The following is a 13627-nucleotide window of genomic DNA, read 5'->3' as shown; positions in this document are numbered from 1 at the left end:
AGAGAAACACACCCTCCCACTAAGAACCCAGCCATGGACAGTGTGTGGGCAGAAAGACCTGTGCTCCTCAGAAGCCTCCGTGGGCGGGACACGTCCGAGGCCCAGAGCCTATCACAGCGCAGGGCGGGTGCGGAGCCGATGGACACAGCTGCACTGGCCCTTCTGGGGCGAGGCTCCTGTCCCGTCCTTCTGCCCCAGAGAGGGCAGTGCAGGGCCCTCAACCCTGGAACGGCTGACTCTCACCAGCCCTGAAGTCCAAGTTCGCACAGGCCCACTGCGGCCGCTCACTGCAGACTCCACCCAAGGCAGGGAGAAGAGGGTAAGTGCAGGGCAGGGTGCGCGCCATGCGGCTTAGCGGTACGCCCAGGAAGCTCAAGCCTTCTGCTCCTGGGTCTCACCAGCAAGTTCAGGGTTGGCTTGGAGCCACGACACATTTTGACGTGAAACAGCCCCCGAACCCCAAGCAGCAGCCCTGGCTGTCCCTGCTCTCCCCCTCTTCCCACACGCTGTTTCTCAAACAGCAGAAGAAAAATCGACTACAGCTTAAAATTCTCCAGGCAGAGTTAGTGGTCCTTCGGGTTTACATTTTTAAATTATTTAAACCTCAAGTTTAAATAATCACAAACAGAACTTCAAAAAATACATTCTCCTAAACTATCCCACTGGATACAATGGTATATGTCTGCCCAGCACGGTCTGGGAAAGACCCTTTGGGTTCATGAGAGAACCAACTGAAACACACTTTGAACCCTAGTATTTAATGGAAACTTGAACTACAATCTCAAAAAGAATATGAATTTATCCTGTAGTATAAATAATTATTTATACTCTGCACCGTACGTTCAGATTTTCGTATTTTGACTCTTCCTAGATAAGCTGTATCTGTACAGTGCATTTTACTATTTTTTCCTCATCACCCCCTTCCTAATACTTAGCTTCAATGACCCTCACAAGGCGCCAGGGTGGCTCTGACGACCATCCCCGTTTGACAAATGAGACTCTAGCCAACGTGAAAGAGGAAGACATCTTTATATTGTCCTGTAAAACCACTGACTGTTCTTTTCCTACAATGTAAGGGATGCGAGGCCTCATTCCAGGCTTCTCTTAAAGCTAGCGGACCACTTCAGCAGTGAGCCAGTAACCAGGGAAGCAACTTCAGGGCTCCAGTTTAAAAACCTTACACCTAAGTACATCTAGGTTGGATGAAACCAGAAAGCACAAACCTGGACCTTATAAAATCTGATAAATCTTCTGTGATGACACTGTCATAATCACAGAGACCTTTCCACCGTCACTGGCAGCAGAATCATACTGTAAGATCTCTGAAAATTTCAAACATCTTTTCTTACGTATCCTCAGAGACAACTTTGGAAAGATATCAAGGATAACTTTGAATTTACTCTTTGTAACATTCACCCAAGTCAACTTACACTGTTCTATACACTGAAAAGAAGAAACACAAAATCAGAGAGGAGGCCAAATCCTTTCTTCTGGCCAAACAACCTCAAGTATTTGGAGACCTGCACAAGTTTCTTTTCTTCTCTTTCCTCTCTAAGCTCAACACCAAAGCTTACGGCCCTTTTTCCTTCTTCTAATAAGAACGGTAACATGCACACCCGCTTCCCAGGAATTTCTGACCCTCTCAGCCGGCCTGGCATTCCAGTGTGATATTTACCTCCATCTGCACTGCAGGGGTATCTTCTCCCCAGAAAACAGAGGTCAGCGGTCACTGTGCAAGTGCCACGGGCATCTGCAAGGACAGCAGAGAAAGACCCGGCACGTGCCCCGTAGTGAGGCTAACCCAGCCCGTCGCGGCCCCTCCACAATCTGGGGGGGGCTGCAGCTGACTGCCACTGATTTCGCTTCCATCCCCCAAAGCTGCTGGTTTCCGACTTTAGTGATTTCTCCCTTAAGGAGATTTTCACCGGCCGTGGAACACTGCAATCTGTATGACTGCTCCCGACACACCACTTGGGAAATGGTGCGTGTTTCCATTATCTTGACTTTGCTTCCACTCTCCAGCAGGAAGCATTAATCCACAGCCAAGGTGCGTAACTCCTCAGCAGCTGGAGAGCCTCTTCACCATCAGAAGGAGACGGAGAGCCACAAAACTACACTGTGGTGGCCAATCAGCCCTTGGGCCGATCTCCGCGGTGATACAGCCCCTACCTCATAGGGAGCCGGTGCCAGAGAACGGTCACTTCCTTCCTGCTCTTACCTGCCGCGCTCCGGAACACCTCCCCTTCATCGGGGCTCCAAAAGACGCCGGTGTACACAGGAGACAGGGGTGTAATGCCAGGAGGCCCTAGAGAGCTCTGTGGGTCTGCAGGCCCCCACGTGCCCAGATCACTGTCCGTGTAGACACCGCACGTGCTGATAAAACGCATCACCCGTCAGCGTCAGCGCTGACCCTGGGAGACCCCGAGCTCCAGAGAAGAACGAGCACACAGCACACGGAGGGGGAGCTGTCAGCAGCCCTTCCTCACCTACCCCCGAAAAGGGAAAGAGTGTCAACCACACGTGTGACACTAGGACGAACTCTCACCTCAGTGTCTTCAACATAACAAGGTAAAATTGTATTAATTTTACTTATCTAGATCCCATATCCTTCCAAAAGGATTTAAGGCAGCTAATATACATAACCTGGAGTATGACGGGATGAGGTACCCTGAAAATGGTGAAAAGACCACAGTTCGGTAAAAGCATCCTCATGGTTCAGTCCAAGCCCTGCAGGCAGCCCGCCACCAGCTGAACTGACTTCACCCAGGAGGACCTCACGTGAGTGGCGTGGTCACAGCCGTGCGTCTGTTGAGCAGCAGAGCAGCCAGTGCCCCTCACCTCAGCATGACAGGCAGAGTGGAAAGAGGGTCACGAGTTATGACTAGATTCAGGGAAAGGCGCGCAGCACTGAGCAGGTATGGAAGAGAGCTCACTGCATCCAGTGAATTTAGAGCTGGAAAGAACAGAGACTCCTGAGTTCAACCCATTTTACACACGAGGGGATGAGGCCCAAACTGACCTGACTCGCCAGAGGGATGCCGTGAATTAGCTATAGATCTGCAGGCAGAGCCCAGGGCCATGGACCCCAGGCCCACCATTTCTTCCATAATCACTATGCCGACTGCAGGAGCAAACCAGGAGGGAGAGGAGAAACATGCGGAAAAGACGATGACTCTAGTATCCGCAAAATGAGGGGGTCCCCTCGAGAGCAGAAGTCGTTTACACTGATCATCCAGAAAGGACCAGCAGGAAGATGCATGAACACTCCCCGAACTTATTCTGATGAAGGTGAGTCTATACTCCCAGCGCCTGACACCACTTCCAAAGCACAGAGTGACGGCCACAGGCGGTTCCCAGTCCTCGTCCTGCAGGCGCGCTCCTGCAGCCAGACTGCCCAGCTGTGAGGCCCAGTGACTCCCCTGAGGAGCGAGGGGCCCTGGACGCGATCGCCTCCTCTCTCTGGCCTACAGTTATCTTACCTACAGTGGTCCCCACTTTACAGGGTCACTGTGAGAAATGACAAGGCGATGCAAGCAAACCCCCGACGGCCCGGTCACAGTCCTGACTCAGCATCGTTTCTACGGCCCCAATTCGCTCCTTTTCTCACTCAACACGCAGGTGGAGTGCTCCAGGCACTGTCCTTGGTGCTGATGCAGGCTGCAGGACGCAACCTGCATCCTGACAGGCCCCTGCCCGGAGGAAGCGCAGGCTACAGAGAAAGACGCAGGAGCACAAGCACAGAGAGGGGAGGGTCAGGAGGTGGTGACTGCTATGACGAGATAAGATTGGATAAAATGACAGAAAGGCGTGAGTGGGGTTGGAGCAGTGATCATTTCGGAGACAATGGTTAGGAGGACCTCTCTGAGGAGGGGGCACTGAACCCAGAGGAGCTGAGTGCTGCAGGTCACGGGGCGGCCCCTCCAGGCCAAGTCGGGACCTGTGTCCCCACAGGGTGAAGCCAGGGAGTCAGGCCCGGAAGGGTCTGGGGGGTACGTTACACCAGCCCCCTCACTGCCTTATTTACAGCCACGCAAAGTACCACGTTCCAGAGACCCTGCCATCAGCACGAGAAATGTCACCTCCTTTTCAGGAATGGAGACCTGATCTACAGAAACAGGTGACTTTCCAGTGACCCTACGGCCACCTCGGGGAAGGTGAGCGCAAGAGACCCACCGTGCGCTAGCTGACCCTGCTTGCTGCAATGCAGACGTGGGAGCCGTCTACCCCACGCCCCACCCCCGCTCCAGAGCAGGAGAGGCTGGGGGGCCCTGAGGACAGGAGCCCCACGCCTCTGCCTGTCAGCGCAGCCGCGACTCCAGGGCACTGGGACTGTGTGGCGTGCCTGGACACTCCCTTCTGGCCAGCAGCGGCCGATGGTCAGAGCTCCTGGGAGCCCCTCTCCTGGAGCCGCTCTCGGCACAAACAATAAGCCAAAAGGAAAGCACGCAAGTGAACATGAAACACCGACTGCCTCATGTCTGACCACAGACAGTGTCCTTCACCTCCACAGATCCACCAGACTTAAATCTCCAAAACTCATATTCCCTATCTAATAATGAAACTTTGACACCACCGAGGATACTTAAAAGAACGGGCACGACAACCCCACGTGCTGATGAGGATGCCGAGACTGGACCTGCACACATGGCTGGCACGACTCCTCTGGAGCAAAACGCGGCCGTTTCCACCAAACTAAACACGGCACCACGTGGCCCAGCAGCTGCCCCCAGGCACCTGGCCAGGGGAGTGGAGACCCAGGTGCGCAGGGTACTGTTCAGAGGCTCTCTACGCACAACAGCCCGGAGCCGGGGACCCAGATGCTCCACAGGGGAACACTTACACGGACGGTGTCCACCCCACCCGGAGTCCTACTCAGAGTAAGAAGGAAGGAGGGACGATGATGTAGAAGCCGCCATCAGATGCACACGGCGTGACGCCACGTGCAGCATGCTCTCCTGGTGACAGCGCACCGGGTGGCGCGGGCTCACGGCGGCCCGGGATGAAGGGCGGGGCATGGGGGGGCGGCGGTGGCCGCAACAAGGCGGCCCGAGCGATCCTGGTTCTGTGCCCTGACCGTGGTGGTGACTACACAGACTGACACGCGTGATGAGATGCAGGGAGCTCAGGGCACACACAGGCGTGGGTGCGCAACACGTGAACCTGCGTGGGGCTGTGGGATGCCTCAATGGCAGTGGTGCAGGGTCCCCGCTGGGGGAGACGGGCGGGCACGCAGGGTCTCTCTGAGCTGTTGCAACAACCACACCTGCAGCCACAGGTGAAAAGGTCAAAGACACAGAGCAATGCAATGGATAACAAAAAAGACTTCAAGAAGCACTTTGAACAGGAGCAGCAAGTCGGGAGCAACGGCGTTCCGAGGACACTCCGAGGAGGACGGGTCTAGACACCGACACTCACCTCCTAGCACGCTCCCTTTCACGGAGCGCGGGCGCGCTGCGTCCACCTCCTGACGATGCCCGTGGGCGGGCGCGGCCTGCTCCCCCACGACGGCAGCTTTGATGGAGCATTTGGGCCCAGGTGGGGAGCGGGGAGCGGACGACGGCCCCTCCCTTAGCCCCTCGCCCCCTCATCCCCTCGTCCACAGGGGCAGGCCCCCTCCCGGCGCTCACCCCTCTCTGCACTCGCCGAAGGCACGGACGCCGCCTGTATATGCCGGCCTCGCCCGAAACGACTGCGGGCCTGCGCTGTCTCACTCACCCGTTCCCCAGTGCCGGGGTAGCTCCTGGAACAGACACACGTGCACGCACATATGTGCACACACTCTTGCATTCACACACACACGTGCAAACGTTTGCTGGGGAAGCAGGGCTGCCACCTGAGACGTGGGCTCCGAACAGCTCTGTGTGGTGTGCAGCGCTGTTCTGCTAGTTTCTCAGGGGGCAGGACAACCCCTTCTGTGCGGATGGCCGGCCTCCTGGGAAAAAGCAACAAGCCCGACCTGGCGCCTGCTAACCACCTCCACACACAGACCGACAGACGGAGGCCCCCCAGGGCCCCAGCTCTGCTCCCCCGCCCTCCCCACATCCAAACGCAGCTGACGGTGGGGACCAGGATAAGTCCCGGCTCCAAACGTCACCTCCTCAGAGACCCCGTCATCAATTCCTCTAGTAAAAATTAGGGACTCTCTCCTCGGGGGCCCACGGCACACGGTTCATAACGACTCCGGCGTGGTCCCCGCCTGCCCCAGGTCTCGGTTAGATGTTTACACCATGGCCTCCCCGAGAGACCGTGACTCCTCGAGGCCACGTCCCCTGACCCATCACCCTGGGCCCCTGGAGCCTGGCATGCGTGTGCAGGAGGTGCTTAATAAATACCTGCTGGATTAAACTTGTTTAACTGGTAGGGGTGACTAAGAAGTGACTACACGGAGGCTTTTTCTCATGTACATGCACACACACGCACATGCACGCACAAGCACACACACGCACACGCACGCACATGTGGGAGTGGGACCGTATTAAGTAAAACAATTACCGTTGTAACCGTAAACACCCATAACAAGGGTACGTTCCCACGGCCCCTTCTAGAAAGCATGGCTTCCTGAGTTTGCCAAGGCTTCAGCGACTCGACAAGTGAGCCCTAAGTGGTGTGAGGAGGATCCGTGCGTTCCCATGGGGGGCACAGCAATCCCGCCACCGCCGCACGCGGCAGCCAGGGGCCTGGGAGCCCTAAGGGATGGTGGTGGCGTCCCTCCGTCCTGAGACTGCACAGGACATTTGGGGAAATAAATGCAGGACGAAGCCTCAGAGGGCTGGGGGCACAGCGCGACCTGCACACAGGGCGTCCACACTTGGTCCACAGAAGAAGACATCATAAGCCTTCGACCCAAGGTAACAAGTAAGTTAATTTATGCATAGGATTGCTGAGTGAAGGTGTGTTTATGAGGTAAAAAGCAATGCAGCGCTTAAGTGCTGTATGGCACCTGACTGCCATCCTCCCGGCAGGTACCCGGCAAGACTGACTTTAGAAGAAAAGGATCTGGACGCAGCTTTTCTCAGTACGTGTACAGCAGGGTGTCCACAGATTTGTCTCATCTGGGAAACAACTGACACTTAAGAGAGAGCGGAAGCAAGCAATTTATGCCATCTTCTTCAGAGAGCAGAGAGGCCTCTGTGGTGGGCGCCTGCCTCCAAGCCTGCCAGGGCACACAGGGGCGGGACCTACCAGGAGGTGCTGCCGTGGGCCGCGGGGCCCAGGTGACAGAGCAGCTCCAGGGCGTGTGCAGGGCTCGCTGCATCCTCTGGGGACTCGTGGCCGCCCGGCTCCAGCTCCGCTGGCATCCTCCACACCGCGGCGCACGTCACGACTTTGCCGTCTGCAGCTGAGGGACAAGGGAGACGTGAGCAGAGCGTGGCCACCCGCCCTGCAGACGGCGCCCGCACACGCAGCCCCGGGCCCGCACCCCTGCCCCTCGAAACGCCGACCAGGCGGGAGGCTCCAGCCCCTGCTCCCCTGCGCTGTTCCAACACATCGTCCTGCTTTAGAAGAAAATTTAATTTCCTCAAAATCGATTTCCTCCTGTTCTTCTTCAACAGTTCTTCAAAAAAGGGAGTGAAGTGAAGGTGGGGCGCAGCTAAAGATATAATCACCACGGGTGCAGCTGGGGTCTAAGAGCGGCATTAAATGGATTTTCCCTGAAAGCTCTGTGAGAGCACCTTGCACAGGGGCTGAGTGCCCTGCACACGCTGCATTCACACGTACATGCTAAACGGTGTCAGTGCTGGCGCAGGCCCCCGTCCACTGAGGGGATGAGTGCGGGCCGGATGCCACAGGCTAAGCCCTGGTGGAGAGCAGTCCGGCACCCGATGGTAACGCAAAGCCACTTTGTGGACAGGGGCACTGAGCACAGACAAGAGAGGCGGGTCACCTCTTTTCAGGAACCTGTCTGGCTCTAGGTCTCTGCCCTCTAAACAACTTTTTTTTTTTTAAAACAATTTTTCAGTAAGACACAAAATAAGGTGAAAAGACAAAACAAAAAGAAACAGATTTAATATTATGTGATTAAAAACTGAATCATAAATTCCTAAATGTAAACCCTTTCAAAATTTGCTTTCCATTTAGTTCTAAACGGCATATGTGCTAAACACCTTCCCCTTTAAAAAATGGTCTTTAATAAATGATAATAAAACAATGAACAGGCTTCAGCATTAAATCGTCAATTGGTATCATGTGAAGAATATGAAAGAATTGTAGAAAAAGAAAGAATACCCCAAGAAATAAGAAAAAAAAACAAAGGACCTTAGAGTACATTTGAAAACGTCCCACTTCTTATTAGATACATGGTCCTCCAATCTAAACACCAACTAATGAAGCAAGAAATACAGCAGTGAACACAACGGGCAAAATGCCTGGCTCCCCAGGTACTGTCATCATAATACCATTATTACCCACGATCAAATCGTCAGTAGAAGGATCAGGATTTCAACCAGGGCTTCCTGATCCCAATCTCAGTGCTCAGTCCACATACTTCACTGGGTCTGAGAGAGTATGGAATTGCAGCTTAAAGAAAAAAGAATCATGTATATTACATGAAATTTAATGTTAACACATCCACCTTGAACCATGAAAAAGTAGTTCAGGACAGCTTCTGTCTAGGAGAGAAATTGATTTTTTTGCTGAGATTTTCAATTCCACAGTCTTGCTGTAGAGCCCATGGGATTGGCAGTGGAACTCCTGAAACAGGAGAAGAACTAACTGAAGAGAGTTGGCAACTTTAATAAGCTGGAAAGAATAAGCAAATGTCCGAAACATTCACCCAGCAGAGGCACAGATTATACTAATCTCCTTAAATGACAGAAAAAGAAATTTCTAATCTGAAAAGTGATGGGACTTGATAACACGAGAACTGAACTGTGGCTGCAGTGCACAACATGACAGAAGATGACACAGCAAAAATAGCTACTGTGCGGGAAGCAACTAGTGTGCAGGAAACAACTAGTGTGCGGGAAGCAGCTAGTGTGCGGGAAGCAGCTAGTGTGCGGGAAGCAGCTAGTGTGCGGGAAACTAGTGTGCGGGAGAAGCAACTAGTGGCGGATTTCCCACTGAACGGCTCCTTCTTCTGAGAATTCTGTGCATGTGTCAGGAAAGTAACTCCTCCTGTAGCTGCCTGCTCACCCAGCAAACATAACTGCCAGGGGGTGAACAGTTAAATGCTTTCCTCTTGAGAAGAGGAATGAGACGAAAATGCTTTGTGCTACCACCTGTAGCTAACGTTACACCAGAGGTCCTAACTACTTCAGTATGGCAAGAAACAAAATAAAGATATGAGAACGTGAAAAGAATAAAAATACTGTTACTTGCTAATGATTATATGTATAGAAAACTTAAGAGAATTTACACGTATAGACATTAGAAATAAAACAGGGAATTTAGCAAAATTGCTAGACACAAGGGTGATATATATAAAATTCGATTGGTATCTATAGATTAACAACAAAAATTTTAAAGACAAAATTTGAAAAAGTATTAACGATAGAATTAAAAAATGAAATATCCAATAATATCTCAAACTAAAGAGGTGCCAAATGAAGAATACTGCTGAGAGAAAGCAAAGGCCTCAGTAAATGGAGGGGCATACCATGTTCAAGGATGGGAAGCTTCACTACTGTAAAGAGCCCTTGAACCCCAAAGTTCTAGATGACTTTTTTTTCTTTTTTTGGTAGAAATCAACAACCTGATTCTGAAGTCCTAAAACTTACATGGAAACGTGAACCGCCCAGATGGCCAAGACAGTCATGCAGAAGAACAAAACTGGATGGTTTACAATCTGATATTAATTTACTGCTGATACACAGATAGATAAATAGTCCAGAGAAAGAAAATGGAATCCAGAAATAGAACTTACAGAGATGGTCGCCCGATTTACAACAAAATGTCATTTACTGGAGTGGACAAAGGATGGTCTTTTCAATAAACGATGCTGGATCAATTTTATCAATGTATCCACATGAAAAAAACGAGCTGCATTCTACCTCACAACACACCCAAAAACTACCTCCAGATAGACTGAAGATCAAAATGAGAAAGACAAAATCATACAAATCTTTTCTAGACTATATAATAGAATATCCTCATAACTCTTCAATAAGCAAAGATTTCTTAATCAGGGCAGAAAAACCACTAATCACAAAGGAAAAGACCGATAACAGACTACTTTATAATTAAGAAGTTCTATTCACCAAAAGACATTGGACTTCATCAAAATTAAAAACTGCTGCTCTTGGAAAGACACTGCTTTAAAAATGAAACAAAACTTGGAGAAAATATTCAGAATACATATGTCTGTATCCAGATAAAGGACTTGATACAAGAATATATAAAGAACTCCTACAACTTAATGATAAGACAAATAACCCAGTTTTTAAAAGTGGGCAGAAGACTGAATCAGACATTTCACAAAAGAAAACATATGAACGGTCAACAAGCACCAGAAAAGATGCTCAACATCAACAGTAACTGGAGAAATGCAAAGCAAAACCAAAATGAGATACACTACATACATGCCAGAACGGCTAAAATTTAATGTAAAAATGATCAACACCACCAAGTATTGGCAAAGATGTGGAGCAATCAGATCCCTCAAAGGATTGTGGGAAACAGTGTAAAATAATTCAAACACTTTGGTGGTTGGACATCCACATACTGGGTGACCAGCAATTCCACTCTCAGGAGAGGCTGTCACAATGCGTGGCCTGTTGGTAACGGGCTTTGTGGCCGCTCTCTGACTCCAGCAGTTAAACCTGGCCCCAAAGCAAGAGTGGCCTGGTGATGGTATGTATGTAACTGCCAGAAGCCAGGGGCCAGCAATTAGCCTAATGACCAACAGGCCAGGTTACCAGCCAAGGAAGGCCAACTGGCTGATAGACAACAGGAGACGGTGCTGCAAGGGGCAAAACAGATGGCCCTCCGACCCAGTCCTGGCTGCCCGTACACGCAGGCAGGAGTCCACACAACGGCAGAAGGAAACAAGAGTGAGTGAGCAGGGGGCTGAGGGGAGTAACCCCACCAAAAGTCGTGTCCTTTACCCAGGCCTGGTCTGAGCCAGTTTCAGACACGGGACCCACTGTCGGAAATATGGCCGGATGCCCAGCAGTCAGAACCCCGCAACACCAGGGCAGGTGTGTACTGAGACGATTCCCCAAGTCTTCGCCCAGGGACCTCGTGCTGCTTACTTGGTGATCACACGCCAGGCACAGGGCCACACCCTGGCAGTTCAAGGTCCACTGAACCCAAAGCATCCCATATCCCCCTGTTAGACTGAGGACATTTGGGGGCCAGGCAATCAATGGACAAAGACAGGTCACAGCAGACCCAGTGGGCCTGAAGACCCACCCGGACATATGTCATTTCCATGGGCCTGACATGGCAGCGGGTAGAACACCCACCACCCCGTGGCCTGTGCGGTCAGGGGGTGGAAGCCTCAGAAAGTGCCCTCCCACCCCATCAAAGGGTGGCAGAGACGTGCGCTGACTTTAAGGACCAGGGCGTGGAGCGCCAGGGCCCTGTTTAATCCGCTCTCTGGCCTCTGCAGAAAGCCCGTGGGCCCTGACGGGCAAGTGCAGACGGCCATCAGCCCAGCGACGGGGGAGCCCTACCTGCTCACAGCTTCCCTCGGCCTCAGGGACAGGACCTGTGGACGCTGCCCCTGAACGTTCTTTCCTGCCCCAGAGAGCAAAGAGGCCTGGGAACCACCTGCGCCTCTGTGAGGAGGAACCTGGGTGTGTTTCGCCAGAGCTGCGCTGGTGCGCCGCTCGCTCCACCCTCCACGCCTGGGAATGCTGGGTCCGCCCAGCCACAAGGGGACGTGGCGGCCGCCTGCTGCCGGTGGGGTAAGGGCCAGAGGGCTCTCAGCAAGGTTGGGCTGGGATGCACGTTTGGGGGACCTGCTGGTGTGGAAGATGGTGGCAGAAACGGTAGAGCATCGGCTTCACGGAGGGACCCCAGGCTTCCAACAAGTCACATGCCTTTTGAAAAGCTGCTCCGACCGTGTTTCTGGGCCCTGATGCATGGATCGCAGGACACCAACTGACCGAGCATCACTCCTGCAAGAGCTCAGTCGTACCCACCAGGGCACAGAGCCAGGCAGGCCCAGAGGGCACAGACCACAGAACACACATCCCCCACCAGCGCCCGCCTGTGCCCACACCGATGGTCAATTGGCTGCAGGGGGAGAAAGAGCCTGAGCGGGGTTTACAAAAGGGTGGGCTTGGGCAGGCACAGCCCACTATGGGCAGTGGCTACAAAGCAGCTGCACTCAGGGCGGCTGGGAAAACGATGGCAGTGGCGGGGGCGCGACACGGAGCTGCGAGAGCCGTCCTGCCCCTCCTCCCTGTGTGCACCCGAGGCCGGAGGCCAACCGGTCAGAAGCCCAGAAGAGAAGGACTGGAAGACTCTGAGGCACGGAGCCGAGTCCGACACAGACGCTGCCCACGAGGATGCAAAACACCATCAAATGGTTAAGTAATACAAGGTCAAGATCGGCAAGTGCTTTGAGAGGTCCAGGTGAGGTGCTAAAGGAAGGAGACGCCTTCCCTGAGTGGGGAGGGCCAAAGGAAAGGGTGCTGGGAACAGGGGCTACTTGACCTCAGCCCCAAGGAGGGTTTGGGCACACGGAAATGGGCACAGAGGCGTTCTGAAGCAGGATTAAGGGCCCAGGGACCTCGGAGGATGAAGAATGGCCAACGGTTCTACTTAGGATACGGTAAAGGTGAATTAAAGCTGGGAGAAAGGAGGTTTGAAGCCCTCTGAGGACCAGACCGGGAAGGGCCTTGAGGACAGGTGAGGAGTGTGGAGGATCTGCTCCAGATACCGGGTGGAGGCTGGCGGGGCTGAATCGGGACACAAGCGCCTGGCAGAAAGTAGGAATTCAATCGGTGCAAGGTACAAGGTGAGTCCGAAGCCCCTCACTGGAAAATGTACAGGCTAGAAGTTATCCTGAGGAAGACCAGAAAGTTACCAAGTTCGGTGCCCACGGGAGGTGCCTGCCAACGTCACCTACCCTAGAAGTGGGCAAACCTGCAAAACACGCTGCATCAGCGTGTGCCTTTCGTCTTAGGAATACGGTAGGCATTATCAGAAACTCTCCAAATGCTCAGAGGCAGATGAAATGGAAGGTAAACAGTACTAAATGAGAAACGCTGGAGGTATACCCATCGAGACATGCAAATTGGCTCTGAAACTCTAAGGATTTCCATATCTATATGAATCTCAACAGCATTCAGCACACATCCACCAGCTATCAAAGAAACTAAGGTGGTTTTAAGAAGGAAAACCCTATCTTTAGAAGGAAAATGCTGTAATACCCACTGAGGCATTCTTCTTTTATCTCTGTTTTCAAAGCTATCCTGAAGTTAGGACCTGCAGTGTAACTGCCCGAACGACTGCTCCAGTGACCAGGAGCCCCCAGAGGGCAGGGCCTGCGTCCGAACAAGCCCAGCCTTCACACAGCAGATTCAGACCACAGCACATCCGAGGGAAGGGAACTCCGCACCACGCCTCTGCATCCTACAGATGAGGAAACCGAGGCCTCTGGGACCTAACTGCCCTCCCCTGGCTCACACGGCTCATAAGCACCAGAGTCAGAAATAAGATGAGGCCTCAGGCTTCCCTG

General features: G+C 52.7%; 1 protein-coding gene across 2 annotated transcripts in view; it reads right to left on the bottom strand.

Moving 5' to 3' along the window:
• The window catches only part of EIPR1 (EARP complex and GARP complex interacting protein 1), an 88964-nt gene that overhangs the window by 29315 nt on the left and 46022 nt on the right, over positions 1-13627 (bottom strand). For both annotated transcript variants that reach the window (XM_079721244.1, XM_079721243.1), the window contains one exon: positions 7183-7339. In XM_079721244.1, the coding sequence (XP_079577370.1) occupies positions 7183-7339 (157 nt within the window). The remainder of the gene's footprint in view (positions 1-7182; positions 7340-13627) is intronic.

This window comes from Hyperoodon ampullatus (genome assembly GCF_949752795.1).
Source record: "Hyperoodon ampullatus genome assembly, chromosome: 15".
Taxonomy (NCBI): Eukaryota; Metazoa; Chordata; class Mammalia; order Artiodactyla; family Ziphiidae; genus Hyperoodon; species Hyperoodon ampullatus.
This window is presented reverse-complemented; position numbering and strand designations above follow the sequence as displayed.